At 49.3% G+C, this 27581-nt stretch overlaps 1 protein-coding gene across 1 annotated transcript in view; it reads left to right on the forward strand.

Moving 5' to 3' along the window:
- Positions 1-3012: 3012 nt before the first annotated feature.
- The window catches only part of LOC142575959 (locomotion-related protein Hikaru genki-like), a 243026-nt gene continuing 218457 nt past the window's right edge, over positions 3013-27581 (forward strand). The window contains exon 1 of the mRNA XM_075685846.1: positions 3013-3415. Within this exon, the coding sequence (XP_075541961.1) occupies positions 3013-3415 (403 nt within the window). The remainder of the gene's footprint in view (positions 3416-27581) is intronic.

Genomic DNA, 27581 nt, shown 5'->3' on the forward strand with positions numbered 1-27581 from the left:
AGGCACCCATGGCTCCCGCTTCAGTGTGAATTCTCGTGATGGCTACGCTCTCCCTCGTTTCGATCGCCAGTTACTATCGTAATGAGCTTTCGCTTTCTCTAAACTCACCTGAAAGGTTAGTTATGAGCGCAGAGCGCGTCCATTTTCTGAGATCGTTCGGCGATTCCGGCGCCCGTTCAAATAGCAACAGCAGTATCGTTGCTAACGGATCGTCTTGGCTTGGATACGTTTGGCATGAGGCGCCAGATGGCGCCCTGTTTTATAACGTTTTCTTTACGTTTGCTTTTCCGTGAGGTAAACTAAACGACTTGAAAGGACACGCACCGTAATGTCCCGCAAAGGTGCTTACGTTTAACGTACGTAAGGCGACAAACGCTGTTCCAAAAGTGTCTATTTTCATTTAACCCTGATATTACACTAACGTTAATCCACGGAGTAAGATACACAGGAGTACCGACTCCGCCAACGCAAACGCATTAGGTCGGGACAAGTCGTGAAACGTGGACGCCAGGCGCCAAATTCACTTCGGTGCTTCCTCCCTCCGCTCCACTTCTTAGCGTTCGGACATGCTTTCTTCTCTCCTTCCGAGCATGGCCAACTACTATTCTTGCGGAGCGCCTTCTGCTACGACCCGTAGAAATCATTCCTCAGATTCCTTCCACAAGCGCATGCGCTATAGTGGCTTATTTTCACTGCCTTCTAATACAGTTCGACACCACACAGACGGCCGTTATGCCCGCCCCGGTCCCATATTTCTAGTCTCTATTTTCTTGCATCGTCTTCGTATTTTATTTTTTCAATGCTTTTTTCCTGTGCCTAGCAGAATTCCATGTAACATCCTTTAATAAAGGCGCGACATGAAGACTGCCTGCTATAATTGCATTAAATAATTAAAATGCAATGAATACATGTTTCGTCGGCTAACGTCTTTCCGCGAGCCGAAATACCTATGCACGCCACTGGCTTTAGTGCATGCACAGAGCAAATGGCCGAGCAGACGACACAACGAATGTGCAAGGAGGCACAGGAGCACAGCCAAGCACGGCTTAGCACCGTTAATATACCAACGGTCGAGAGACCCGAGCTTGGCGCACCCCCTCCATTGATTGACTGGAGCAGCCCCCCATCCCCCTCCACATTTTTCACTCATGCGTAGGGTCGTCTGGCGAACGCGCTGTGAGCCGGCAACCGCTGTTTGAGGATCTGTCCCTTCCAGACCAGCGGAGTCGGCGCTCCTGTCTATCTTACTCCGTGCGTTTAACTAAAACAGTCTAACCCATAGATCGGACACCTTCCAATGTTGTGTAGTGATGGAGCGTGGTACCTTCTGACGTCAAGCGCCACCACCAGGTGCTTTTCCAGTCGTCCGAAAGAATGCATCTGTCACCTCAGGGCATTAACCCCGTCGCCCACCTAAGAGACGCCTCTCGTGCCCAGAGGGAAAGGGATGGAGCTATGGTGAGCGGCGAGGGAACGATCTCCTTGCCCACCTGGAGGGAAAGTCATGAGTTTGTAAACACTGGCGAAGGAAAGACCGGCTTACTGATTGAAGTATACTGACGCCTTTCCTACTACTGGTGGAGAACAATTACTCAACCCAACCAAAAAATGCGCAAAGCTTATGTTCTGTGGAGGCACGGCCACTCGATCGCGAGTAGCCATGGTGAAGGGCAGTGGGTTCACCGCCTAGGAAACTATGAGTATTCTTAGGGCTTTCTTTGCTGCATAAGCGGCCCTGCCGTGTACATTCTCTCCTCACTCTCGTCCTGCACTCATTCAACATGTAAATAAATTGTTAGGCTTTGCAAAAGCTGCATTTCATTCCTGCCAGACTGCCTGGTCTCCTGATGCCCATGGTCAGTCATCCCTCGGTCACCTATGTGGGGTCACCTACGTCGTTAACATAGGATGCCCAGCGCAAGGTTCGAGGATGTGATGTCGTAACACAGGGCAGTCTGCGGCTATACCAAAATATTGCTGGTTTTGTTCGGTATTATGCATAAACAGTGCGCACGCGTAATTTTGACGTGCCAGGTTTTGGCGGTTCCGTGACGCCGCGTGAGAGGCGAAATGGGCATGGTCCAAAAAATGTTTGACTAACAGCGGAAGGCTATGAAGGAAGCGGAATAAAATCGGAAACAGAGTATGATGATTATGATGATTTCTTATGGCATCCCATTTTAAATGCGGCGGTGACAAATACTTACCTTGCCTGCTTGCTGCTCTAACGCTGCAGTCGTTGACAAAGTATGGGAATGATGGGAAGTACATGGATTTGTCTGATCTTCGTGTTTGTGGATTCAGACATTCTTGTGGCTTTGTATGTTACGCTTTATATGCCTTCATTGTCGTAAATTTCAGAGCAATCTCAACCCTTCGAAGTGCAGTAGCCGCTGTGAACACGCACATTTGCTACTAAGTGGAACGATTGAGCTTGTCGAGGTTGCCAAATCGAAACGCGCCGGGCGTCTCAGGGCACTGACATGCCCGCAAAAAATTCATAAGGGCCTTTCACATCACCTGCCGATGTGTGCGTCCGTGGCTTAAACGTTTCAATGTTTAGATTTCTGCGCTAGAGATCCTGTGTTCGAATACTGCCGTCGGACAATTTTAATGTTTATTTAATTGCTTGTTACGCAGAGCATTGTCGAAAATGAAGACATTACAAAATCACAAAGCCGTTTGAAGCCACAATGACGAAGTTTAGGCAAATCCATGTACTTCCCATAATTCCCATGTTGGTACAACCGCTCCCATTGCAGCTCGCGTAGACACTAGCACCAAAGTTTCCTCTAGTAATTATTATATGAACCTAAGTTACTGCATATATCACAGTTAAGGACTTATCTTTATATTCTTTCTTCTTAGAGTAAAGTTACCTATGCCTGTCTTGTAATGACAAGGGCTTCATCTATCGTCTGCTTTTTTTTTCTTCAAAATCTACCGCGCTGGAGCGCCGCGGTACGGTCAGTTCGCCACACGACCTTTCTGCCGCCGCCTTGACGGGTGATCATGAACAGCAAAATGGAAGACCCTTCAAATCATCACATGTGCGTTCTCTATATGCGGGATAAAATTAGTCAGCTCAACGAGAAGATCCAGCAGCTGGAGCTCGAAAATGAGCAGCTCCGTCGAAGCCAGCAGCGCCAAAGGTCCCCGTCCTCGGTCAAAACAGCCGAGTTTCAGAAGAAGAAGAAAGCCGTGAGGCTTATCAACCTGAGTGTGTCGGATGCAAGCGACGAGACGTCGTCCACGGAAAGCTCGTTTGAGAATTTCGGCCTCATCGACGTTGACTTCATGGCAGACCTAGACGATGAGACCTGGCTGTTCGTGCCAGAGGAGAGAGGAACTTGCGAAGCGAGCGCCAGCGAACCGGTGACCGCCGAACCCACCTGCAGGGAATCCATCGTCTCCAGTAAGCAGACAGCCTTGCATGAAACGTGAGCTTTCCCGTATCTTTTCCAAAGCGGCAATTGACAGCTAGCGCTGGTCCCAGCGGTCAGGCTTCTGTGGACATACCGCAAATTCTGCAGTTACGTTCGCAGGTACTGACCGTGTGCGATGACTGGGCTACTGCATCATATCCTTGACAATGGGACATCATGTGCGTGTGTGTTTGCTTCTGCGTCTTGAGTTAGAAGCGACACGGCAACACACTTCAAACCGTTGCATTTGTAAGCAAAGTAAAGAGACCGGAGCATTTTGATGTGTGGTTATTTTTATAGCGAAGCTGTTAAGGGCTAGTTCCCCCAGGATCGTGTCCGTGTGTCGACACAAAACTCTAGCCCTCTCCTCCGGCGTCCGCGTCAGACGCCACCCGCGTTCGTGTCGTCGAGTACGCGCCGTGATGGACGCGGTCCTACTAGAACAAAACGTCATTACGTGGTCCGATCCCGAAGATAGTGCAATGTTGGGCTGATCCCGGCGGGGAGAGTGAGATAGAGAGAGAGTAAACTTTATACAAAAGAGCCCACGAGTTTAGGTAGTTCTTCCGCTGTGCAGTGGGTGGGCCGCTCATTCCAGGAATGAAGCGGCCTTAGCTGCGCTACTCGCTTAGTTGACCAGGTTGAGTTTGTCAGTCTAGTGGGAGCTGGACAGCGCTGGGACTCCCGTTGCCGTGTGGCGGGGTGTGTTATGGGTGTGAGCTCTGGTGTGCTAGCGCAAGCCAATGCCATGTGGTAAAGCGTTGCGCATTGATCGCATTGTGGGCATTTATAGGAATAGAGCGGAGGCTGTATGGCGTGGTAGAGGCTCAAATGTGGATATGTGTTTGTTTGGAGTTTTCGCCATATTACGGCTTCCTCTCGCGTCAGAGCTTTATGAGGCGGCGGTAGTGTTCTTCGTGAAAGGCGGTAGTGTTGTAGGATGTGCGTGTAGGTAAATGGTATGGACTCGGGGTGGAACTGCTCGGTGTGTCCCTCTCGCGGCTCCTGGTGTACATGCGCTCGGGCGTAGGCGTGTGCCTGCTGATTGCCGCGTAAAGACTCATGCCCCGGAGTCCAGAAGATTTGTATGCGGCGGAGCTGAAGATGCCGTTAAGCACTCCATATACATGGGCCGATCCCGAAGATAGAGCAATGCCGGGCTGACCCCCGGTGGAGGTGAAGCAGGCGTTAAGCACTCCTCACACGTGTGCCGAGCCCGAACATAGTGCAATACCGGGCCGACCCGCTGCGGAGGTACAGTTCGCCATTACGGGGCCCACATACACAGCTTCGCTGGTCATCCTTCTTCATAGAGTGGAAGGGCACTGAGTTTTTTTTTAACGTGGGTTTTAAAGCGCAGATGTCTTTGCTTGCGCTCCCGGTTTTGGCGTGGCTGCTCGTTATCCTAGGTTGACCAGTATCTGTGCGGATATGTTTGCGCATATGTAGGCCTATATATGAAGATGCTGTCTTGCACGATTTGCCGGTACCAGATATAGTGGAAACAGGCTCCGGATATTGTGCAAACCAAGGGGAGCTTTGGTGGCTGTGATATAGGTAAGTGAGGATGGGAGCTCCAACACAAACTCGCCGTCATCATTTCATTTCTCAGGGGAGTCTTAGTGCAGGGGCGTAGCCGGGGGGGGGGGGGGTCTTATGGTGGTTCAGCCCCCCCCCCCCCCGAAATTTTTCGTGCTGTCATGCGCTGCCGACTAAAATAACCCCCGGCGCCGGAAATCATGCTCGATTTCGCCTAGAAGGTCCTTTTCACGCTCAAAAAGAGATTTTAGCGCGAATACTGCGCAATTGGGCTGGATTTCGCGGCAACGCCAATGCACCGGGAGTCACATATCGTAACGCCAAAGGAGCTTCATCCGAACACAAAGTTTCAAAGGCGTTTTAATGGCGAGTGGGCTTGTCGCTGCATCAGGCGCAGGTCGCGGAATCTAGGGAGTGCGTGGATTTCAATTCTGAAAGTTTATGGGCATAAAGTTCTTGTAAACATTTGATGCGAAAGGTGCATTGGCATTTCCAAAGTCGTGCTTTAGGTTCCAAATTCCGGAACTTTGCGGATTTCATGTTATCATAAGCATTTCACGCCGGAGGTGCATTGAGTTTTCTAACAAAGTCGTACGTCGGGCCATACAATGAGACAAACGAAGTCAACACACTGTCAGACAAGTTTGCAAAGTACACAGCGAGGTCCTATGAGTCGAAGCGTTGTGGTGGTTCATCTGTACCGTCATGTCAAAGAAAAGAATATCAACATTTTTTTTTCACCTACGCCAAAGCATCCATGTCAAGACACTAAAGCCAGCGAAGGTAACTACGTTCTTATTCATTTTTTCGACTTTGACTTTTATTCGCGAGTACACATTGAGCCTCTTCAATTTTCTTGTTCTCGCTAGCCGCGGGCTCCCAGAGCCAGCCAGAGCGCATGCGTTTTTCTCGTGTTGCTCTGACCACCGCGTGGCGCACTTTGGGGTACGTTCGTTTGTCTGACCGAGTGGATTTTTGCCTGGCAGAGTTTTGGACGCTTTCTTGCTAGCAGACGAGTAACATAAACAATTGCTGGTCACTCGCCGCCATCACCGTGGGGACTCGACGGATTGCGACGCGTTCGCTTGAGCGCAATCTGTCCGGAAAGTCTTGTCTTGCCAGTGTAGGATGCTGAGGAGTATGCGTATGGTAATTCTCTGTGGGCCAAGCGTCCCACGCTTTCTTCGGTATTCCTTCGGTAGCCACATGAGGTGTCCGAAGTAGACATTCGATTGTGGCCAACATACTTTCCTTTGCGTTTCTTCATTTCGGTGCCCCTGCCCCACAAAAGAAAAAAAAATACATTGTTGCTTCGCAGTGAATTGCGGCATGGTGAAAGTTCGATTTCGTTATTTCTTTTGCGGAGCGTAAAGGGCCACGGGACGCTTCAGTAGCCGGGTGCTCTTATTATATTATTGGGATAGCAGTTATGTAGACACTCCAGGCGCATTCCTGCCGTCTCCTTCATGTTCCGTATGAAGTCCAAGGGCGATAACATCGCGACCGCGCTCCGCATGCTGTAAGTGCGAGTGAAAGCGTAAGGGGGCACAAAGGCGGCATGGGTGAGCCGACGATGGTGGCTCAGTCTTGTGTGAGCAAGGGAGAAAATCGGAGATGAAGCCCGCCGCCTTCCGTCGCGCAGGCTACATCATGGGGTGTGGAGTGGTAGGGGGCTGTGATCTGTGAATCTCTGGTTGCGAAACATGTTTATTGGCCTTGTTTGACGCATCATATATAGTGACTTTTTCTTAGATACGGAGATTTATTGGAGACTTATATGTATATATTTTAACATCTTGTTTCGAAGTTCTGTGTATATGTGCAGTGAACTTTGTTTGCAGTGACACTTTTTTGTCCTAGCTTTATCTTCGCATTTTTGTATTACATTGTATCTTGGTATTTCTAATGCGAAGGTGAGTCAAATGAAAGTGAACCCACCTCCCCCCGCCCCCCCCCCCCCCCCGCACGCAATAATGGTTCGCTTCATTATCTGCGAGGCATGCGCGTGGCACAGAGGCATTTCCGATTTACAAATGTGACACGCAGGTGTGAGGATCAAGGTTCTTTAATGCTCTCATACACTGGGTTGAACATGGTTGCGTAACATAATGGATACTCCAAAAGTTGACCAGCGGGGTGTCGTGAGGTTTCTGACAGATGAAGATGTTTCCCCAAAAGAAATTCGTCGTTGTATGGCTGCCGCGTACTTTGAACACTGCATTTCATTGGCCACTGTGAAGCGTTAGAGCATAAGGATCAAAAAAGGACGTGAAAGTTGCAAAGACAATCCAAAACCGGGACAAAGCCACCATTCAATCACCCCCAACACAGTTGCAAAGGCTGATTAGACAAGAACGGAGGATAAGCATCGATGAATTGGCAGGGCGTGTGAATATGAGTCACGATTCGGGTCTCACTATACACTCTAAAACAAAATTACACCCTTTGGGTCGTATCTTGCCAGAAAATAATAAACGTCATCTGTCTTGTCCGCATTTCCTTTCTTTAACGCTGCGAGCCCGGTACTTCACAGTAACGAGCGGCATGCGCGTTATTACCATGACATAGCATTCGCGATGGGAAAGTATATAGCGGGCGCGGCGTTTTCAAGAAAGGAAACGCAAGCAAGGCAGATGACAATTATTGTTCTGTGGCAGATATACACTCGAAAGGGTGTACCTTTGTCTAAGAGTGTAATTCATGAATATCTGTTATCGGCTCTTGTGTGCGCAATGGATGGCAGAGATTTCGAACCACTGCCAGAAGACGGAGAGGTTCGGCGCTGCCTTGACTCATCTAATCCGGTATCACGATGAGCGTGACGACTTTTTGTTTGCTATTGTCACCGAGCGCGAACCATGGTGCCACTACTACGAGCCTGAAACACGACGGCAAAGCTTACAGTGCAAACATTTCAATTCACCCCCCCCCCCCCCCCCCCCAAGGAAAGCAAAAGCCGTCATTGCTGCCGGAAAGGTGTTGACTTTTTTTCGATCGTCAGGGGCCATTATTGATCGAATTCGCTAAACCTGAAGAGACTATCAATCGTTTCCGATATTGTGAAACGTCGCATCGGCGGCGTGTCGCAATCAAGAACAACCAACGTGGAAAATTGAGGAATGGGGTCATTTTGCTCCACGACAATGCCCGTCCGCAGGTCGCTGGCGTGGTGAATACAAAACTGGCAAAGCTCAAGTGGGAAACGCTGAAACATCTGCCATGCAGCCCAAGCCTGCCGCCTTGCGACTTCCAGATTTTGGAGCATTCTAAAAAACAGCTCAAAGGAACCAAATTCGTGTCGGACAATGACGTGAAAGAGTCGTTCGCAGACTTTATGAGACAGGAATTACGCGACTCGTTAGTCAGTGGGAAATATGTCTAAATGCTCATGGAGACTATTAAAAAGAAGTACCCCGTTTGTCATATATTCGCATTGACTCACTTTAATTTGACTCGCCCTCGTATATTTTGCAGAAATCCTGCTTTTTATAGGGCTCTCCGTTGCGACTATAATTTCGGAGCCATTACAATACACGACCGGTGACAGCTGCTCCTGCGCAATACATTCTTACAAAGGACAGCTTCATTGAGATTCTTCCGTGATCGTTGCATACGCACAAAAATGTAAACAAGGTTCTTGAATGACAGATCTCTCTCTCTCTCTCTCTCTCTCTCTGTCATTCAAGAACCTTGTTTACATTTTGAGAAAGGCAAGGAGGTTAGCAAAATTTTATTAAAAGATTTGTCCTCAACTTGTTCATTTCATGGCCTTTACATTTTTCATATCAGCAGCATGCGCTGCTTTGCTGGTTTCAAACTGATATAGTTCTAAAGTTCGTGTGATACTAGCTTTACTTATTAAATATGCAAAAAACATGGAAACATCGATATCAATTATTTCGGGCGCAATTTTTGAGACATACGTGTATATTCTCTTATGAAAAAATACATATTTAACTTGTCTTGACAGCGTGTAGCGTTCAATAATTCGTTTGCAGCAGCTTTGGCAATGGCCACGCTCTTACTATTAATCTTTAATGTATTTGATCGCTCAACAATTTCTATAAGGAGTAGGCCGAGCTAAAAAGTGAGCCCCCCCCCCCCCCCCCAACGAAATTTCTGGCTACGCCGCTGCCTTGGTGACAGTGATATAGGTAAGTGAGGACGGGAGCTCCAACGCAAACACGCCGTCGTCATTTCATGGTCTTCATTCCATTGTGATCACTCTATCGTTATCATGCCGTCGTCATCGTTCCGCCTTCTTCAGAGTGTCATCGTCATCACGTCGTCAACATTTTATCGCCATTATTCCGTCGTCGTCACGCCGTCGTAATCATGTAGTCGCGCCATTTCGTCACCGTCACACCGCCGTGATCATGCCGTCGTCTCAAGGCAGTCGTCACGCCGTTATCGTCAGTGCATCGTCATGCATTCATGGTCATATCCGTCATCGTGAACTAATCGTCGTCATTCTAGTTTCATCATCCCATTGCCGTCATGCCCGCGTCGTCACGTCATCGTCATTACAGCGTTGTCATCCCTTTGTCATCCTGTCATCGTGGTCATATAGTCACCGTCATCCCATTACTATCGTGGCCATTACGTCGTCGAAATCTCAGCGTCGTCCTCTCTCTGTCGTCATGCAGTCGCCATCACGCCGTCGTCGTCATTCCATCGTGGTCATTTCTTAGTCGTCATGCTTGGGATCCGCAAGTTCAAGCGCAACAAGTTCATGTTGAGCGAGGCGTTTCCCGGTGTAAATGTGTCCATCTTGGTCCTGTGCTAATAGTTGAACAGCGTTCTTCGCTAACAGAAATAGAACCGACAACCGTCGAAAATGACGAGAGCTTCTTTCTAGCGTTTGCCCGACCAAAAGAAAAAAAAATCACGTATTATTACGATACTCCTTAATGCGAAATTTGAGCGCAGCTCTATGCGTATTTTCATTTCGCGATATATTGGCTGGCCCGCACTATCGGTATCGGGCGGTACATTGCAAACGGAGCGAAGAGTGGCGTGACTGGCTCGTTAACATGGAGCTTACGAGAGCCAGCGCGTGGGGCCACGCGTCGGTGACGCATCGGCGCGATTCGCAGAAGCCGCCGCTGACAGAGCCAGACGTCGCGCGCTATTCTGGTGCCATCTAGTAGCATTGCCGCAAAGCCCGACACAACGCCTTTCTTCCCACGCTTTCGCCATACCCTCCTCCGCTTTCCGCCTCATAGCACCGCTGCACCCTCCTCTGCGCTTTCCTCATTGCGCCCCTTCTCTCTAGCCGTTTTTTTCATCCCCGGCTGCGCGCCGCGTTCGTTCTCACCATTCCCTGTGCTCGTTCGCCGCAGGAACGGGCGCGCTGCGCTCTAAAAATTCAGGGCCCTTTCGCTCTGTGAAGACGGATGACCAGCGAAGCTGGGAATGTAAGCCCCTTAATGGCGAACTGCACCTGCGACGCGGGTCGGCCCCATATTTCACTATCTTCGGGATCGGCCCACGTATGGGCAGTGCTTAAAGCCTGCTTCACCTCTGCCGTGGGTCGGCCTGGCATTGCAGTATCTTCGGGATTGGCCCACGTATGGCGAGTGCTTAACGCCAGCTTCACCTCCACCGCGGTTCGGCCCGGCATTCCATTGTCTTCGAAATCGGCCCACGTATGGCGAATGCTTAACGCCTGCTTCACCTCCGCCACGGGTCGGCCCGCTATTGCACTGTCTTCAGGATCGGCCCACGTGTGGGGAGTGCTTAACGCCTGCTTCAGCGGTGCATCATTGTTTGTTCGAAATAAGCTGCAAAACGTATAGTCTAGTAGGTGCTTCATCAGGGAGTGCAATCAAGACTGCTTGTTGTTTGTGACTCGCCTGCGATACTACAAATCGCCGCGTTCCTCGCAATCTGACACCAACCTAGTATGCGGTGAGTTTATTTTTTCCCGCTCCCCGCACCTCTGCAGCTCTGGAGCCGTTTCAACGCGGCTGCCCCTGCCGGGGCCATAGCTGCCTTGGCGTGTTTTCTACACCATGAACCAAGAGCACCAAGCGACCAGCTCTTCCGAGGCCCGTGTTCTTAACGGGTGTGCAAAGGGCTTTCGGCCAATTCACCACTCTGTTTCGATGGAGCATTTATCTACCGCAACGTCATTTTCCAACGAGCAGGAGACGCAATTGGCGACGGAGAACGCCGCCGCGCGTTCCTCGGCAATAAGGAAGACGCCCGGGGGGGGGGGATACCGCGGGACTAGCCGCCAATCCCCATCCTCGCCAATTTTCCCCCTCAAAAACGAGAGGTGGGCACTCCGACCAGGGAAAGGAGGGAGGAAGATGCTGCCCCGAACATTTACGACGACAAAACTGACGACGACGCAGGTGGCTGTTGGAAGACAGTCATACATAAGCGACGCGTCCGTATAACGGACGCTAAGACGCAGCCCTCCGAGAACATCTTGGGCAGTCCGGACGCCTATCAGCTTACCGTACCCAAGCGCAGTCGGAGTCAGAACCTGCCTGGACTTCCTTTGCACGATGAAAAGATAATTCTGCGGCCTCACAGAGGACTTTGTCTCGATAAGTGGACGCGCCCAGAACTCCCCAGTGCTCTTTGGCGTGCAGCCGGCTTGACCACCGAGGATCATCAGGACATCATATTCCGACTGCGACCTCAGCAGAACTTGGCAATCATCAGCGCACCCCAGTCACACGTGGCCGACGCATTGTACAAGGTGAAGGAGCCGAACCTTGGTCACCGGGTCTATCCCAGCACAACATATTTGTGGCCCCAGACAACTCATGCAAGGGATTTGTTCCTGCTCTTTTGCTCGGTACACCGTGTTCCAAGCTAGTGGATAAACTTTTGGCTCCTAGAACTCAAATACTTCAAGCACGAATGATGGGTCAGACCAACGTTGCGTTGGTAATATTTGAAGGACTCAAAGTGCCTCGGTACGTGCGTTTGCATGATGCAGAACTGCGCTGCTACCCCCATCGCCCCCGCCAACTGGTTTGCAAGATCCTACCGCCGCTCCCCATTGAATTCTCGCCCGCCATCACTCTCCACTGAGGTTGGAGACGCTCCTGACAACCCTCGAGTCACCGCGACCAGCCGCTCGCCATCGCCACATAGTCGCCGCCCCCGTTCGGCCCAGCTGCGTCACTCTCCATCCCCAGTTTACCGTCGCCGCTCTCCTACAGGAAACTAACTGGGGCAGCTCCTGGAGTTGACGCTGCTCTAGAACCCGGGCCTGAAATTCCTCTGCTGACCCTGCCTACTAATCGGAACCTTCTGGACGTGGACGTGGATGGTTTGCCCGTTACAGCACTCATCGACACTAGAGCCCAAATTTCCATCATACCCGCCGTGGTTGCTCAGTGGCTATGGTGTTGGGCTGCTGAGCACGAGGTCGCGGGATCGAATCCCGGCCACGGCGGCCGCATTTCGATGGGGGCGAAATGCGAAAACACCCGTGTGATTAGATTTAGGTGCACGTTAAAGAACCCCGGGTGGTCAAAATTTCCGGAGTCCTCCACTACGGCGTGCCTCATAATCAGAAAGTGGTTTTGGCACATAAAACCCCAAATATTATTATTATTATAAATTTCCATCATGAGTGCGGAGCCTCGAACGCGCTTGAAGAAAGTACTGACTCCTGCTCCTACTCGACTGTTCCAGGTTGCCGACGGTGGAACTCCGGCTGTGCTTGGAATGTGTACTGCTCGTGTCAGTGTCCCCGGTCGCCACACGTCCGTTTTGTTTAGTGTTCTCGAACGTTGCCCTCACAATGTTATCCTCGGACTCGACTTTTTGGCCGCCCATTCTGCTCTGATTGAGTGTTCCGCCGGCGTTGTACAACTTGACCTACCACTACCTGTCCCCGTTGACCTTCCTGCTCAAGCTCCAACTCAGCTTTGTTCCGCGGATTTTATACGCCTGCCATCTCTTGCAGCAACCTGCATCCCTGTCTTAGCCTGCCCACCTGTACCTGACGGAGACTATGTCCTTACTCCCGCGACTTCAGTCCTACTTTCTCACAATGTCTCCTTCCCTCACACCATCGTTTCTGTTGCGGACAATCAGACGTGTCTTCCCATCCTAAATTTCGGACAGTGCCCACAAGTACTTCCTCGAGGCATGTCTCTAGCCACGTTGTCACCGACGCACGAGTGCCACATTTCCGCTCTATCTGTTGCGCCGTATTCGACCAATGCTCATTCTGCGTCTTCTGCATCAGCCTCGACCGACGACTTAACAAAGATGATTGCACCGGACCTCTCAACCCAACAAGCCGCGGAGCTCCGTGGCCTCCTCGAGTCCTACTCCTACATTTTCGACCTGAACGATCGCCCTTTGCGTCAAACTACGGTCGTGAAGCATCGTATAAATACCGGCGATGCAGCACCTGTTCGCTGACGCCCATACCGGGTGTCGCCTTCTGAGCGACAAGTTATCCAGAGCGAGGTTGACAAGATGCTTGCCAAAGAGATTATTGAACACTCTTCCAGCCCGTGGGCGTCCCCTGTTGTTCTCGTCAAAAAGAAGGATAACAGCTGCCGATTCTGCGTTGACTATCGTCATCTAAACACGATCACCAAGAAAGATGTATATCCACTTCCCCGCATTGACGATGCTCTGGATTGTCTTCACGGTGCCACTTATTTTTCATCTATAGACCTTCGCTCTGGATATTGGCAAATTGCCGTGGATGAAATGGACCGTGAAAAGACCGCATTCGTCACATCAGACGGCCTATATCAGTTCCGGGTATTGCCTTTTGGCTTGTGCAATGCCCCGGCGACCTTTGAACGAATGATGGACATGCTCTTACGTGGTTTGAAATGGTCCATCTGTTTGTGCTACATGGATGACGTCATCGTACTCTCTTCAACTTTTGCGACGCATCTTGAAAGACTTTCATCTGTTCTTTCTGTTTTTCGCACCGCTGGCTTACAGCTCAGCTCGTCGAAGTGCCACTTCGGTCACCGCCAAGTAACCATGCTCGGACATCTCGTCGATTCATCAGGCATTCGCCCCAATCCCGCTAAGGTTCGTGCTGTGCAGAATTTCCCCGTACCAACTTGTGCCAAAGATGTTCACAGCTTTATTGGCCTTTGCTCGCACTTCCGCAGGTTTGTGGAAAATTTCGCCCATGTTGCCCGTCCCCTGACTGACCTCCTGAAGAAAGACGTTCCTTTCTGTTGGGGCTCTGAACAGGCGTCTGCTTTCTCGCAGCTCATCACGCTGCTCACCACACCTCCTGTTCTCGCCCATTTTGACTCCTCCGCTCCGACAGAAATCCGCACTGACGCCAGTGGCTACGGCATCGGCGCAGTTTTAGCTCAACGCCAATGTGGGCACGACCGCGTCATCGCCTACGGCAGCCGCCTCCTCTCTCCCGCAGAGCGCAATTACTCGATTACTGAGCGCGAGTGTCTCGCCCTCATTTGGGCGGTGGGCAAGTTCCGACCCTACATATATGGTCGACCATTTACAGTTACAGCCGACCACCACGCCCTTTGTTGGCTTTCCTCCCTCAAGGATCCCACCGGACGCCTCGGTCGCTGGGTCCTACGGCTACAGGAATACACATAGACTGTGGTCTACAAGTCGGGTCGTCTACATCAGGACGCCGACTGCCTGTCTCGTCATCGCGTCGATGTACCGGACGGTTTAGTGGATGTCGCACCGATCTGCGTTCTTTCGCTCTCTGCCTTGCAAGACATTGGCGCTGAACAACGACGCGATGAGTCGTTACGCCCCATTATCGAACGCCTGCTCTCTGATCCGTCTGACCCATCCCTTCACATGTTCGTACTACAAAATGGCATCCTGTATCGCCGCAACATGCACCCCGACGGGCTCGAGCTCATAACCGTCATTCCGTCTCATCTGCGACAGATTGTACTGCAGCAACTGCACGACGTTCCCATCGCTGGACACCTTGGCGTCACGCGGACCTATGACCGAATTCGGTGACGGTTTTTCTGGCCCCGTCTCACCCGCTCCATCCGGCGCTATGTTGCCGCGTTTAAGTCGTGTCGACGCCGGAAAGGACTAGCTGTGCCTCCCGCCGGACTGCTGCAGCCTTTCGATATACCGGCCGACCCTTTTTTTCGCGTTGGCGTTGATCTTCTCGGACCATTCCGTATATCAAATGACGGAAATAGGTGGATTGCCGTTGCTACAGACTATACAACTCGCTATGCCATTACTAGAGCCCTACCGACCAGCTGCGCTGCAGACGTCGCTGATTTCTTGCTTCACGACGTTATCTTGCACCACGGTGCACCTCGTCAACTTCTCACCGATCGCGGCAGATACTTTCTTTCCAAAGTCATAGACGACCTACTTCGATCATGCGCTACTAAGCACAATCTTACTACCGCTTACCATCCTCAAACTAACGGTCTTACCGAACGCCTGAGCCGCACAATAACTGACATGCTAGCAATGTATGTTTCCTCCGATCATCGCGACTGGGCCATTGCTCTACCATTTGTCACGTTCGCCTACAATTCCTCGCGCCAGGACACAGCTGGCTATTCACCCTCATATCTCCTCTTCGGCCGTGAGCCGACCTTGCCTTTCGAGAATCTGCTTTCGACCACACTCGACTCGCCGACAGAGTTGACTCGGGATGTAATAGCCACAATGACCCAAGCACGCCAGATTGCCCGCATTCGTCTTTTTGCTTCACAGCCACGCCAGAAGTGCCGTTACGACTAGCGCCATCCCGACGTGCACTATACGAACCAGGTGCTGTTGTGCTAGTTTGGTATCCAACTCGGCGTGTTGGTCTTTCGGAGAAATTCCTCTCGTGGTACTATGGCCCTTACCGCATCCTTCGCCAGGTGACCCCTGTCACATATGAAGTGTCTCCGCTGGATGCCACGGTGCCTTCACCTCTCTCTGACATCATCCACGTCAGCCGCCTCAAACCCTGCCTTTCTCAGACCGATGAGCCGCACCAATAAGGTGCTTTTTCCGACGGGGGTGGTGTCACAGTCGGTAATGTGGGAAAAGCAAGACGATGATGGTGGCCTTGGAGACGACGAAGAAGAGTGTAGCATTATCGCTGCTCTACGCTTGCTGGCTCAGCCGTTAGAAGCCATCTGTAAATAGACGCACGCTTCTTCCTTCCCGTAACAATATGTCACATGCTCGGCCATTGGGCTGATTACTCTTCTACGCCGCACGTGGTCATTTGGGCGACGTGCGGGTCTGACAAACCCACCCCGTCGCATCCGTGCACCCCACACTGCAGATCCTGTGACGGGAACCACCCTACTACGGAGAAGCGCCCTCCTTCCCCATCTTCCCAACAACCCTACAAGAAGGCCCTGCAGGCCAAAGCCCCAGCGAAGCTGACCCTGTACCCTTCAGGGGTGCAGCGGACACCGGAGAAGAAAACAGCAACGGAGGCGCCTCGGGAGGTAGGTCGGGCGGATGGTCCCCCACTGCTCGCTCCTCCACGGAAATCTCTCCCTACCCATTCCCCTATTACTTATTTGTTATCAACCCCAGATCATCTAATAGAAATAGTCCGTCTACGTCGTGACATGGAGGCGCGCTGTGAGCGCCTGCAAAAACAAATGGACGCGCTGGTGGCGGACATGAGCACTAGTATGCAGGCGGCCCTGGACAGGATAGAAGGCCAAATGGAGGACCTTCGAGTAGGGATTACGGAGCAAGTTAAATCATGAATAGAGTGCACTTTCACACGTATGCAAGTTCCTTAGATTAGCGGTTACACCGAAAGCCACCGAAAGCGGGCTTTCCGACCAGGGCTCATTGTAGATCCCAGTATCGACATGTATGGTCAGCGAATACCTGCGAACAAAGAACACAAGTTCTTAGGCATCATACTTGACTCTAAACTAACATTTTGCCACACATGAAATCTCTCAAGGTCAAATGCTTAAAAACAGTGAACTTACTGAAAGTTTTATCCCACACAACATGGGGCAGCGACAGGAAATGTTTAATGAATCTTTACAAGAGCCTCATCCGATCACGGTTGGACTACGGTGCCGTGATCTATCATTCTGCCTCCCCGAGCGCGCTAAAGATTCTAGATCCGGTCTACCATCTAGGAATCCGACTGGCCACTGGCGCTTTCAGAACAAGTCCCATTGAAAGTTTGTATGTAGAATCAAATGAGTGGTCACTTCATCTGCAGAGAACATACATCAGCCAAACATATTTTCTGAAAATTCACTCTAATCCTCAACATCCGTGTTTTAACACCGTTAACGATATGACATATGCTACACTCTTTCGTAATCGTCCCTCTGTAAGACAGCCCTTTTCACTTCGTGTGAGGGAGCTTGGTGTTGAAATGGATGTTCTACTCCTCAAACATCGTTTAATGCCTCCAGCTAAGCTGCTACCGCCTTGGGAGTGGCAGATGATACAATGTGATATATCTTTCCTACATGTAACAAAGCACGCCCCAGATATCGAAATCCGAATGCATTTCCTGGAACTCCAGTACAAGCACTCCTGCACGGAGTTCTACACAGATGCATCGAAGTCACGCGAGGGGGTGTCCTATGCAGCCGTCGGTCCACCCTTCTCGGAATGCGGTGTACTGCATCCAGAAACAATCATCTTTACGGCTGAGGCCTACGCACTATTGTCGGCTGTGCAGCATATAAGGAAAACAAAACTAAAAAAATATGTCATATATACGGACTCCCTAAGTACTGTGAAGGCCTTGATGTCATTCTGTAAGCACTAAAATCCAGTAAGCAATGGACTATATTCCGTCCTACGTAAAGCGTATATATGTAACCAGCATGTCATCATATGCTGGGTGCCGGGTCATAGGGGCATCGAAGGTAACCTTCTGGTGGACCAGATGACCACATCAATTGCATCGTATTCTGTTAATCCTGCCGCTGCAGTCCCTGTCACAGATCTGAGGCCTTTCTCGCGCAGGAAACTGCGAAACTACTGGCAAAGCTTGTGGGACATGGAAACAAATAATAAGCTGCACATAATAAAGCCACAATTAGCGTCCTGGCCTTGTGCAACAAAATCATGCCGAACAGATGTCCTATTTTTTCGTATAAGAATAGGACACACATTTGGCACCCATAATTTTTTACTCACTGGAAATGAGCCTCCAACTTGTGAGAGATGTGGGGAGAGGCTGACCGTCCTCCACGTCCTCCTGGAGGGTCGGAAAGCCGAATCTGAAAGAAAGAAACATTTTCCTTTAGCTTACCGACAGCACATTCCCCTTCATCCTGTAATGTTACTCGGCCCAGAACCGCTTTTTGACACCAACGCAGTCCTAGGTTTCCTGAAAGATGTTGTGTTACATGTAATTAGCCCCATGCGTTCGTAGCGCTTCCTCTCTCCAGAACAAAGCGCTGTGATAGTTGTTTCGTATAGCACATTCCTCTTGGCCCTTGTGTTTCAAGGGCTCTGGTGAGGCAGTAGTGCTCTTAGACAGTTTTATCATCTCAATATTTTGTATATTGCATCATTTTTCCCAATGCACTTTAGTGTTCATAGTACACATCATTAATCATTGCCATAATTTTATTACGCATAGATATTATGCCATTTGCAGCAACGTCTTTTAGGCCCCTTTACAGCCACGTCACACTAGCTTCACAGATCCCATTAGACCACTACAAACTCATTAACACTAGATTGGCGCTCTTTGGCCATACCTGGCCCTTGCGCCATTAAGCATCAAACATTCATTCATTCCGACCAAGGCTCTCGGCCGCAACCTTCTAATGTGGGCACCCGGCGTCCGCATCCCTATGCACTCACGATGATGATGGCGCCGCGTAACGCGGAGCATCTAGTGGTGTGGCAGTGGAAATGTATGGATTCCGTCAAAAACGACGTTCCCTACAGCAGTATATCGCCACATCCACGAACCCTCCCGATGTGATCCTGTTACAGGAACTCAAGTGCACCACCCTTCTTTATCTCTCCTGTCTCTCCTCTTGTGGGAGCCTTAGTTTCGAGACATGTTACATGCCACATGCATACGACTACCATTGACATCCCTCACCTTCGCCTGTCGCTAGTCAACGGAAGTAAGCCGCAAAGTTTAATTTAATTTATACGCAGATATTTTTACTTTTGCGGGAAAGAATAAAAAAAATTAAACAATTTCTGTTAATCTCATTTCACATTCTCTTTTTTTTTCGATGCTCGCGGCAGCAAACGGTCTCCATTAATACTAGCGTGACGTATTTCCTGTTACCAGTTTTTGCCGAGTGTCCCTCTTGTTAAATTTCTTTCTCTATGGTTTTGCTTTCTTCACCATCACTACCACGAGACAATATTTGTATTGCTGGATAGAGTGGTGCGCCGAGTGTTTTTCCAGGTGTGAACTATCCTTTATTTTTTTATTAATTCATTGTAGCACAGCGTTCTGTTTCGCATACTGTTGTCATGCTATCCGGCCGCCTGTAACTGAAACCAGGATGCCATTTCAGCCTGAACCTCAGCATCATTTACAAAACGTTTCCCTGCTAGAAACGACTTCAGCTCCGGCAATGTTTTGTCAACAATAATGTGTTTCGTGCAGAGGTGGCATACTTGTTTCAGACAATGGGGGCACATTGTCATGACATCAGCATACAATACAGATCTTGTTTTAGTTACAAAATAATTGTGACAGGTGGCATTCAATTGATTGTTGTAAGCAACATGCACTAGCGACCAATCAGGCTGTAATACACTATTCCTATAGTTCACATCTGGAAAAAGTACCTGTGCTTCACTCTATTCGACTATACATAAACTTGTTTTCGTATGTATCTGCCTCATTTAAAGTAAATTGTAACTGAGGGCAAACCTCGTGTTGTTGTAACTGCTGCCAGAAAAAGTTGAGGGAATATCTAATAGAAGTCTTCATTTGTTCTTGTCAAGGTGTCCGTCAGCCAACATTTAGCGTAATGTTAGCAGGGCTTACTGAAGTACTTATATACGTCCACGGCTACAAAATGTCTTGATCAAGACAGCTGCTAGACTTTTGAATTAGCCGTTCAAGAACTATTTTAGACATCAAATATCTGCTACCGCGTTTCGTGGGGAATTCGCTCTCGTCTGCAGAAACCCTCCATGTCAGGCTTAGTAGTAAAGCATAGGCTTAGGAAAAAAACTCAAAGGGTACAATATACTACAATATATAGTGCTACTATATACCTATCACTTGCTTCCTGTGCCGCTTTCGTCCATTGATCCATGACGTTCGGGCGCTATTTCGTGTGTATCTGTAGGTGTAGCTCTAACAATAATCACTCCAGCTCTCTCAAGCTTTCGAGAGACGACACGCTTCCGGAATCAATAGCGCGCGTGGGACTGCGGCAGCACACTGAACGCCGCATCACATGTAAAATAGTCGTTTCGCTATCGAAATCTGGGCTCAGCTTGGCTAAAAAGAATTTGGCTTGTGCTGACGAAAGCAGTGCGACAAGAAACCACGAAAACATGTAGCTAGTACTGCAGAAGTCATGCAACATTTCAGGACTAACTACATGAACATCGGCTTGATAAACAAATATTAATTTCTTACAGCTAGGGCCACAAGAAAGCTCGTCTGCACGCCTCCCTGCAATGCCGGCATGCATTTGCTATCGCGCTCATTTATCACTGTCTCCAAGGTGTTTCCAGCAAGGTGTGAGACCGAGGGGGGGAGGGGTCTATATATATATTCTGGACTTTGTCAAATTGCGCCATATTGTCAAATTTGGTAAAGGCCGCAATATGAGCTAGTGACGCCGCAGCAGCCCTGTAGGGGCATCTCTGATTGGCTCAAAATGCCGACATTAAAAATTTGACCATATGGCGAAATTTGACAATGTCCAGAATTGCACAAAGTGCTAGTTGATAATGTATGGTTATGTACACTGCGCAGTGCAACTGCGACAAAGAGCAGAAAGGAACGACGAAGGGGGCTAAAAGAAGTCTCAAATATTAGAGAAGCAACAATGTGAATAAGAGCGCGTACCACGTACTGCGCATTCTAGGTAGAAAAGTTCTTTTGCAGACGAGGCCACCGAAGGTTTACTGACGCAGTTGCCTTTAGCAATAGCCGCGGCTTCAGGAATCGTCCTGCTGTTATAACTTGCGTGCCTAGGTATTCTTGCGATGTTGTTACACAACTGAGTAAAGCCACATTGATTATAATGTAAAGTAAGAAACCACTTTCTCTCTTTTGCACTTTGAGACTATGTTCCTGTAATTCAGGCATCTGCCAGTCTGCCCCGTGTACCTTAGTTCACAGGATAGGGGATAGGGGAACATTCACCGCCGAGACTTTTTGACTCCGATCGCCGCGCAGACACTCGTCGTTCTTCTTCTCTTCGTAGGTGGCTGTTTTAGTTATGCGTCGTCGACCACCTACTGACGACGGAAATGGATTATTGCAATTCCAGAGACGAAAACTGCATGCCCTTCTAACTTTCCAATACCTCAGTTTTCATCTCATAATGTCATTGGCATCCATGTTGAGGAAGCTACCGCAAAAGCGCTTGTCGATACCAGAGCCGTCGTTTTCGTCATCTACGAGAACCTTTGTCATAAGCTAAATAAGCGACCTTTTGCTCTGTCATGGTATTCTGCGCTGGTATCACACATCACATATTCGATCTACAGCTGAGTGCATCGCCCGTGTAGTCCTCCAGGACGTTCAGTACATCGTCGAGTTTTTGTGTTACCATCTTGCTCTCATGAATTCATCCTTGGATGGGACTTCCTGTCACGTCATAGTTCCATCGGCAATGGAACGTCAGCGTCTTCAGGACTGCACGTGCTAGCGGCTCCCTCCACGAGACCGTGACGCAGCTGTGTAGACAATCGCTGATTCCTCATTCAAGAGTCGGCGCATCATCGTGCATTGCGCAGCGATGGCTTCATATTGCAGCGGCGGGAAGTAGTAACGGGGGAGAATGTGGCAGGCCAGCACACCAAGCACATGTGCCGCGCCAAAGGGTAGGATAACTGCCTCTGTGTTTGAACGATTTCTCTGAACTTTTTGTCTAATGTATGTCATCTTGAAGTTCACCGATTAAACATTGTGCCTTTGTTGCAAAGTTAGTTACTGGCGCTAGCGGCTGGCGAAGCACTGCTCCGAGACCCCAAAATAAAGATTGTTCTCGAGTGCAAGTGGCCTTTTCTCCTCTATGTGGCTCACCAGCGGCCGGTATCGATATAGTGTACTAGGATATTATCGGTGTTAAAGTCATAGTTGATGCCGATACTAACATACCTCCGGAAACGTCAGTACTTGTTGCCCTGTTCTGTGCTTCCGTGTCAGACCCCAGTGTTGTGCTTATGCCACCTGACGTGACTGCTCACCGCAAGGGCCTGTACCTCCCGTTTGCAGCCCCAATGTTAGGTCTCGATCCATCATGACGCTCGTCTGTAATCCGCACCGGTACCTATTCATCTTACTCAAGGGAGAACTTGGGATTTCTTCAAGCTGTCGACTGCATTGAAGGCCTTGACGCTCCTGATGGCGCCTCCTATCTACATGCTGACGCCATCACCTCTGTCTCCTGCACACATCTAGCCGTTTTCGACTCCGCCATGCAAGTAAACAACAAAACAACAAAAAACAACACAATCGTGACTTCTAATTGGACTTATTGCATTTTTGAACGAATTGGACCTGTTGGGACCAATCGGCGAAAACAACAACAAAAAAACACTTTAGATTGGCCATACGACACAGTATACTTGGAACTCAATGCGAGAAGCTTAATCATGCGTGAACACACTATCAATTCACTGCAATGACACAGCCCCCTTCACCATTTCATTACGAGAACTGTCAAGTGCTATATAAGTAACAAAATTTGAGTGACCAAGTAGTGCTAGTGATTAAAGACTGATTGGTTAAATTTTCGACTCCACAAAAAAGTCACAGGCCTGCGTGGCACACGCAGCACAGTTACTGCGTAAGCTGGAGGAGCGGCTACATAGGGGCTCCATTTTCGGCACCATGCACTATAGGTATTCGTGGCTAGGTATATATCTTCGCGTTGTTTTCACGAGGATGATCTGAACTGTCCGCCCGGCGTCGACGGCGAGTTGCGGTTTGTCCTGCTCTGTACAGCGGCCTGCTGAGCCCTATCTTGCCTGGTTCGTCCTTTGCGAAGAGAGAGAGAGAGAGAAATAGAAGACAGGAAAGGCATGGAGGTTAACCAGACGCACGTCCGGTTTGCTACCCTGTACTGGAGAAAGCGGGTGTGGGACTGCAGAGAGAGAGAGGAGAGAGTGAGAGCATAGTTTCGCGCACAGTTGAAGGTTAGCACCGAGTCTACACACGGTTCCGAAGACCTGTCCACTTGAGGTATTTCAACAGCGCTTTCGTGGCTTTCTGTGCCATCGACGCGTACGGCCAGGGACCAAGGATCTTCATTACCGAAAATGGTGTAAAGTCCAGCTGGTTAAATGCTGGCCAGAGAGCTTCACGCTCGACATCGTATGGGGACAGATCCATATGATGTGCTCAATCGTTTCTTTGGTTCCACAAGAGTCGCACATGGGCGTATGCCCCATTCCAATGCGGAACGAGTAAACCTTCGTAAATTCCACCCCGAGCAAGAGGCGATATAATACTGTCGCCTCAGAGCGGGAAGCTTTTGATGGCACTTGTAGCTTTAAGGTTGGATCCAGCCTATGACGATGACACTTCGGGAGGTTGGGCGAAGACCAGTATTTGGTGTGTCATAGCTTTAGCCACAATATGAAGCTTGTTGCCGCATCGGTTCTGGTTAAGGGCATTGGAACTGGTCAGGCTTCCATATGGGCAGACCGGGCGGCTTCGTCGGGTGAGGTCATTACCAGCAATGCCGGTAGTCCAGGTAGCCACTTGAATATTATTTCATGCCCTTTAGCGATAGCTTGTTGGTGATCTTCTCTTATTTCATATGTCAGCTTCTCATGAGTCCAATGACATAGGGCAAAATGCAGACTCTGAAGTGTTGCCTTAGAGTCGCAAAAAATGACCCATTTCAGAGGTGTCTCTTGCAGGAGATATTTGACAGCAGCACGCAGGGCAGCAAGCTCTGCCGCTGTTGATGTCGTCATGTGGGGCAGTTTGAATTTGTTTGTCGTTTTCGTAACCGAAATGACAACGGCACCTGAAGAGCTGGTAGGTGAGACCGAACAACCAGTATAGATGCGTATTCGGTCCCCGTATGTCTCATTGATTAATAGCAACGTCATCTGTTTCAGAGCTATTGTTGGGTGACTGGCCTTCTTCTTACACCCGGAATACTTAGGCGCACCTGAGACTGTTGGAGACACCATAAGGTTAATGAAGGCCTTGCTGCTGGTATGTATCCTAATGGAAGAGAATCTGTATGGGTGATTATAACTTCAGAAAACGTTGCACGAGGTCTCTGCGATGGCAAGAACGCTAAGTGATGATCAGGGACGGGGGAAAGATGACGGATATGCGTCGTGAGGTAATCCACAGCAACGTATGTTTGGATGGAATGATCTTTGGCGAGCACAATTGTTGCAGCGTTGATGCACAGCGATGAAGTCCTAAACACGTGCCCAATGCTTGGCCCTGAGCTTCCAGGGCCAATGAGCGAATATTTTACTTGCACGTACTGGACAACACTGGAATGCTGTAGTGTAAATAGCCTGGGAATTGAGCTCTGTACAACTGAAGCATGGAGCGTACAGATGTGCCCCATGTTTTCCCGCACATGAATCTCAGTACCTGGGCAATCGAAAACAGTTTTTAATTCAGGTACGTGCAACGAGGGCTCCAGGAATGATTTCGATGGATTATTACACCCAAGGATCATGGGTCTTTCCATAGGTGATAGTGTGTCCATTAATGGAGACTGGGTATGATGTCGTAAGTTTACGTGTGACTGCAATCAGTGCACATTTCTCGGTCGATACAGTCAAGCCTGTGTATGAAGATATGCTGATGTCGAAGTTGCTGCCTGCTGCAATCGTGCGCGAATCTGAAGGCGAGTGACCACAGACGTCCAAAAGCATATGTCATCTGCGTGTATCGAGAGATAGATTGTTTTAGGTAAACCTTCAGCTAGTCCAATTAGTGTCACATTGAACCACGTGGGACTCAATACTCCTCCTTGAGGCACGCCGCAGTACGTGTAATATTCAGCTGTGCGGCCATCTTCTCTCTGTACAAAAAACAACCGGCGAGTATGTAGTCGGATAACCAGCGAAGCATGCGGCCGTAAATTCGAATAGTTTCCAGGGAGTTGATGACGGTGTCATGTACAACGTTGTCATACGCACCTTTCACGTCAAGAAAGAGCGCAACTGATATGCGCTTACGGCTTTTCTCCTGTTGCACAAACGTTGTCAGTTCAATGACGCTATCAACTGAGGAACGACCCCGACGAATGCCTGCCATGGAAGCTGGGTAGGTATTGTAACGCTCGAGATATCATTCTCGACATGCAAGGACCATCTTTTCCATCAGCTTTCTGATGCAGCTGGCCAGAGCGATAGGGTGATATTTATTTATTTATTGGTACCTCAAATACCCCATTTGGGGTTTTACATGAGGGGTGGGCATATTTAGATAATATTTTCAATGAATGCCTTGAACGATGAATGACTGGAGTGGTGCACCGATTCAGCAGGTAGATGATTCCAGTCTTTCGCTGTTTGAACGAAGAAAGAGTTAAGATGAGCGGAGGTGCGAGCTGGAGGGGGATAAACAGCCTTTGAATGGCTATGACGGGATGAAGTGCGATGCGCAGGCGTGATGTCGGTCTGATGAAGTAGTGAGTGATAAAATTTGTAAAAGAGGCACAGTCTTGCTGTTTTGCAGAGATGCTGCAAAATGTGATCTTGCTGAATCAGAGATGATTTAAGTTTAGTAACGCAAGTGTGGTAAAAGTAGTCAGAATGAATGAACCTTGCTGCACGATTCTGTATGGATTCTAGTGCTGTTGCCAGGTTAGATTGGTGTGGGTCCCACACTGAGCATGCGTATTCCAGTTTGGGTCGAACGATTGTTAAGTATGCGAGTAGTTTTACTGAGTGCGGAGCAAGACGTAGATTACGGCGCAGGTAGCACAGTACACGATTGGCATCATTGCTAATGTTGCAAATGTGCGAAGACCAACTGAGGTTATTGGACAAGTTAACGCCTAGGTACTTATATGAAGTCACAGCACATATTTACGAACCGGCGATAATGTAATTAGCTGAAATAAATGATTGGCGACGATGGAAAGTAAGTAGTGACGTTTTTTTGACGTTGAGGGACATTAGCCAATTTTTACACCAAGTTTCAATGAAGTGAAGGTCGGACTGGAGAGCGCGAGAATCAGTGTCGTTAGTAATAGGACGATAGATTACACAGTCATCAGCAAATAAACGAATTTTGGAAGAACAACCTGTCGATAAGTCGTTAATGTATATTAAGAAGAGTAGTGGCCCCAGGACTGTGCCTTGTGGCACGCCGGAGATAACGGGTGATAAGGTAGACGAGCATTGGTTAGCGTAAACGAACTGTTGACGGTTAGTGAGAAAGTTGCGTATCGATAGGAGAACACAAGGGTTAAGATTAAGACATGATAGTTTTAGAAAGAGCCGTTCATGGGGAACCTTGTCGAAAGCCTTTTGGAAATCTAGGAAGAGGGCGTCTTTGGGTATGTTTTGATCAAGATGCGAGCTGATGTCATATGCCGCCAAATCCAACGGATATTTTCCCGGCTTTAGCAAAGGTACGTACCAGCCGACTTAACTTCCATCACCGAGGAACTGTACGTCTATGCCATGAGTTGTTGAAACTGCTCAGAATCGCTCTCCTTGCACTCCTCCAAGGTGTCCCAGGGCCGCATAGGTGGCGCCGTCAGAACCTGGAAAGGAAGATTGTTTAGAAATAGCCAGGGCAGCTTCGTGTTCTTCCATGGTAAAGGACACGTCCATTTCTGGTACCCGGGCCGCAAGGAGGCCACTTACATCAATGTTGGTGTTGATATGCTTACCAATGACTCTCGCACAGAATTCCACCGCCACACCAAGCTCAGTTTGGCCAAGATAGAGGGCCAAAGCTGCGAATGGGTGTCGTTGTTGTGGGGATGAACGAAGACCACGGACATTCCTCCAGATATGTGAAAGCGGCTTGCCAGGGCGCAGTCATTCACAGAATCTCTTCCATCGCTCACTCTCTACTTTGTCCATGCGACACTGAACTTTCTTCTGAATGCGTCGTGCGCCTCTGAGATCATAAACTGATTTACTGCGTCTGTATCGTCGCTCTGCACGCCGTAGAATCGCACGAAGTCTCTCAAGTTCAATGTAGAAATCCGTTCGGTTTGACGGCAGCCATAATAAACACTTGGAAGCTTTCATTGCTTCTGCGATGGTGTCGTTGACGTTGCCGGCGTCGACACGCTTCTGCCATAGGCGACGTAAACATAGACCAGTCCGTGCTCTTCGAGCCACCATGAGAGAAAGACCGAGTTAGTGCATTAATATTTAGGTAGGTGGGAATGTGATCGCTCCCGTGGGTCTCGATGTTGCAAAATCATTTAACATGTGACGGGAAGCTCCGTGACACTATACACGTCAGCTGCTATACGCTGGACCACGCGGGTACGTCGGGCTACCCTCGTTCATGATGCAGAGGTCACAATCAGAGGCAAG

The sequence above is a fragment of the Dermacentor variabilis genome, chromosome 1 (assembly GCF_050947875.1).
Source record: "Dermacentor variabilis isolate Ectoservices chromosome 1, ASM5094787v1, whole genome shotgun sequence".
NCBI classification, from domain to species: Eukaryota; Metazoa; Arthropoda; class Arachnida; order Ixodida; family Ixodidae; genus Dermacentor; species Dermacentor variabilis.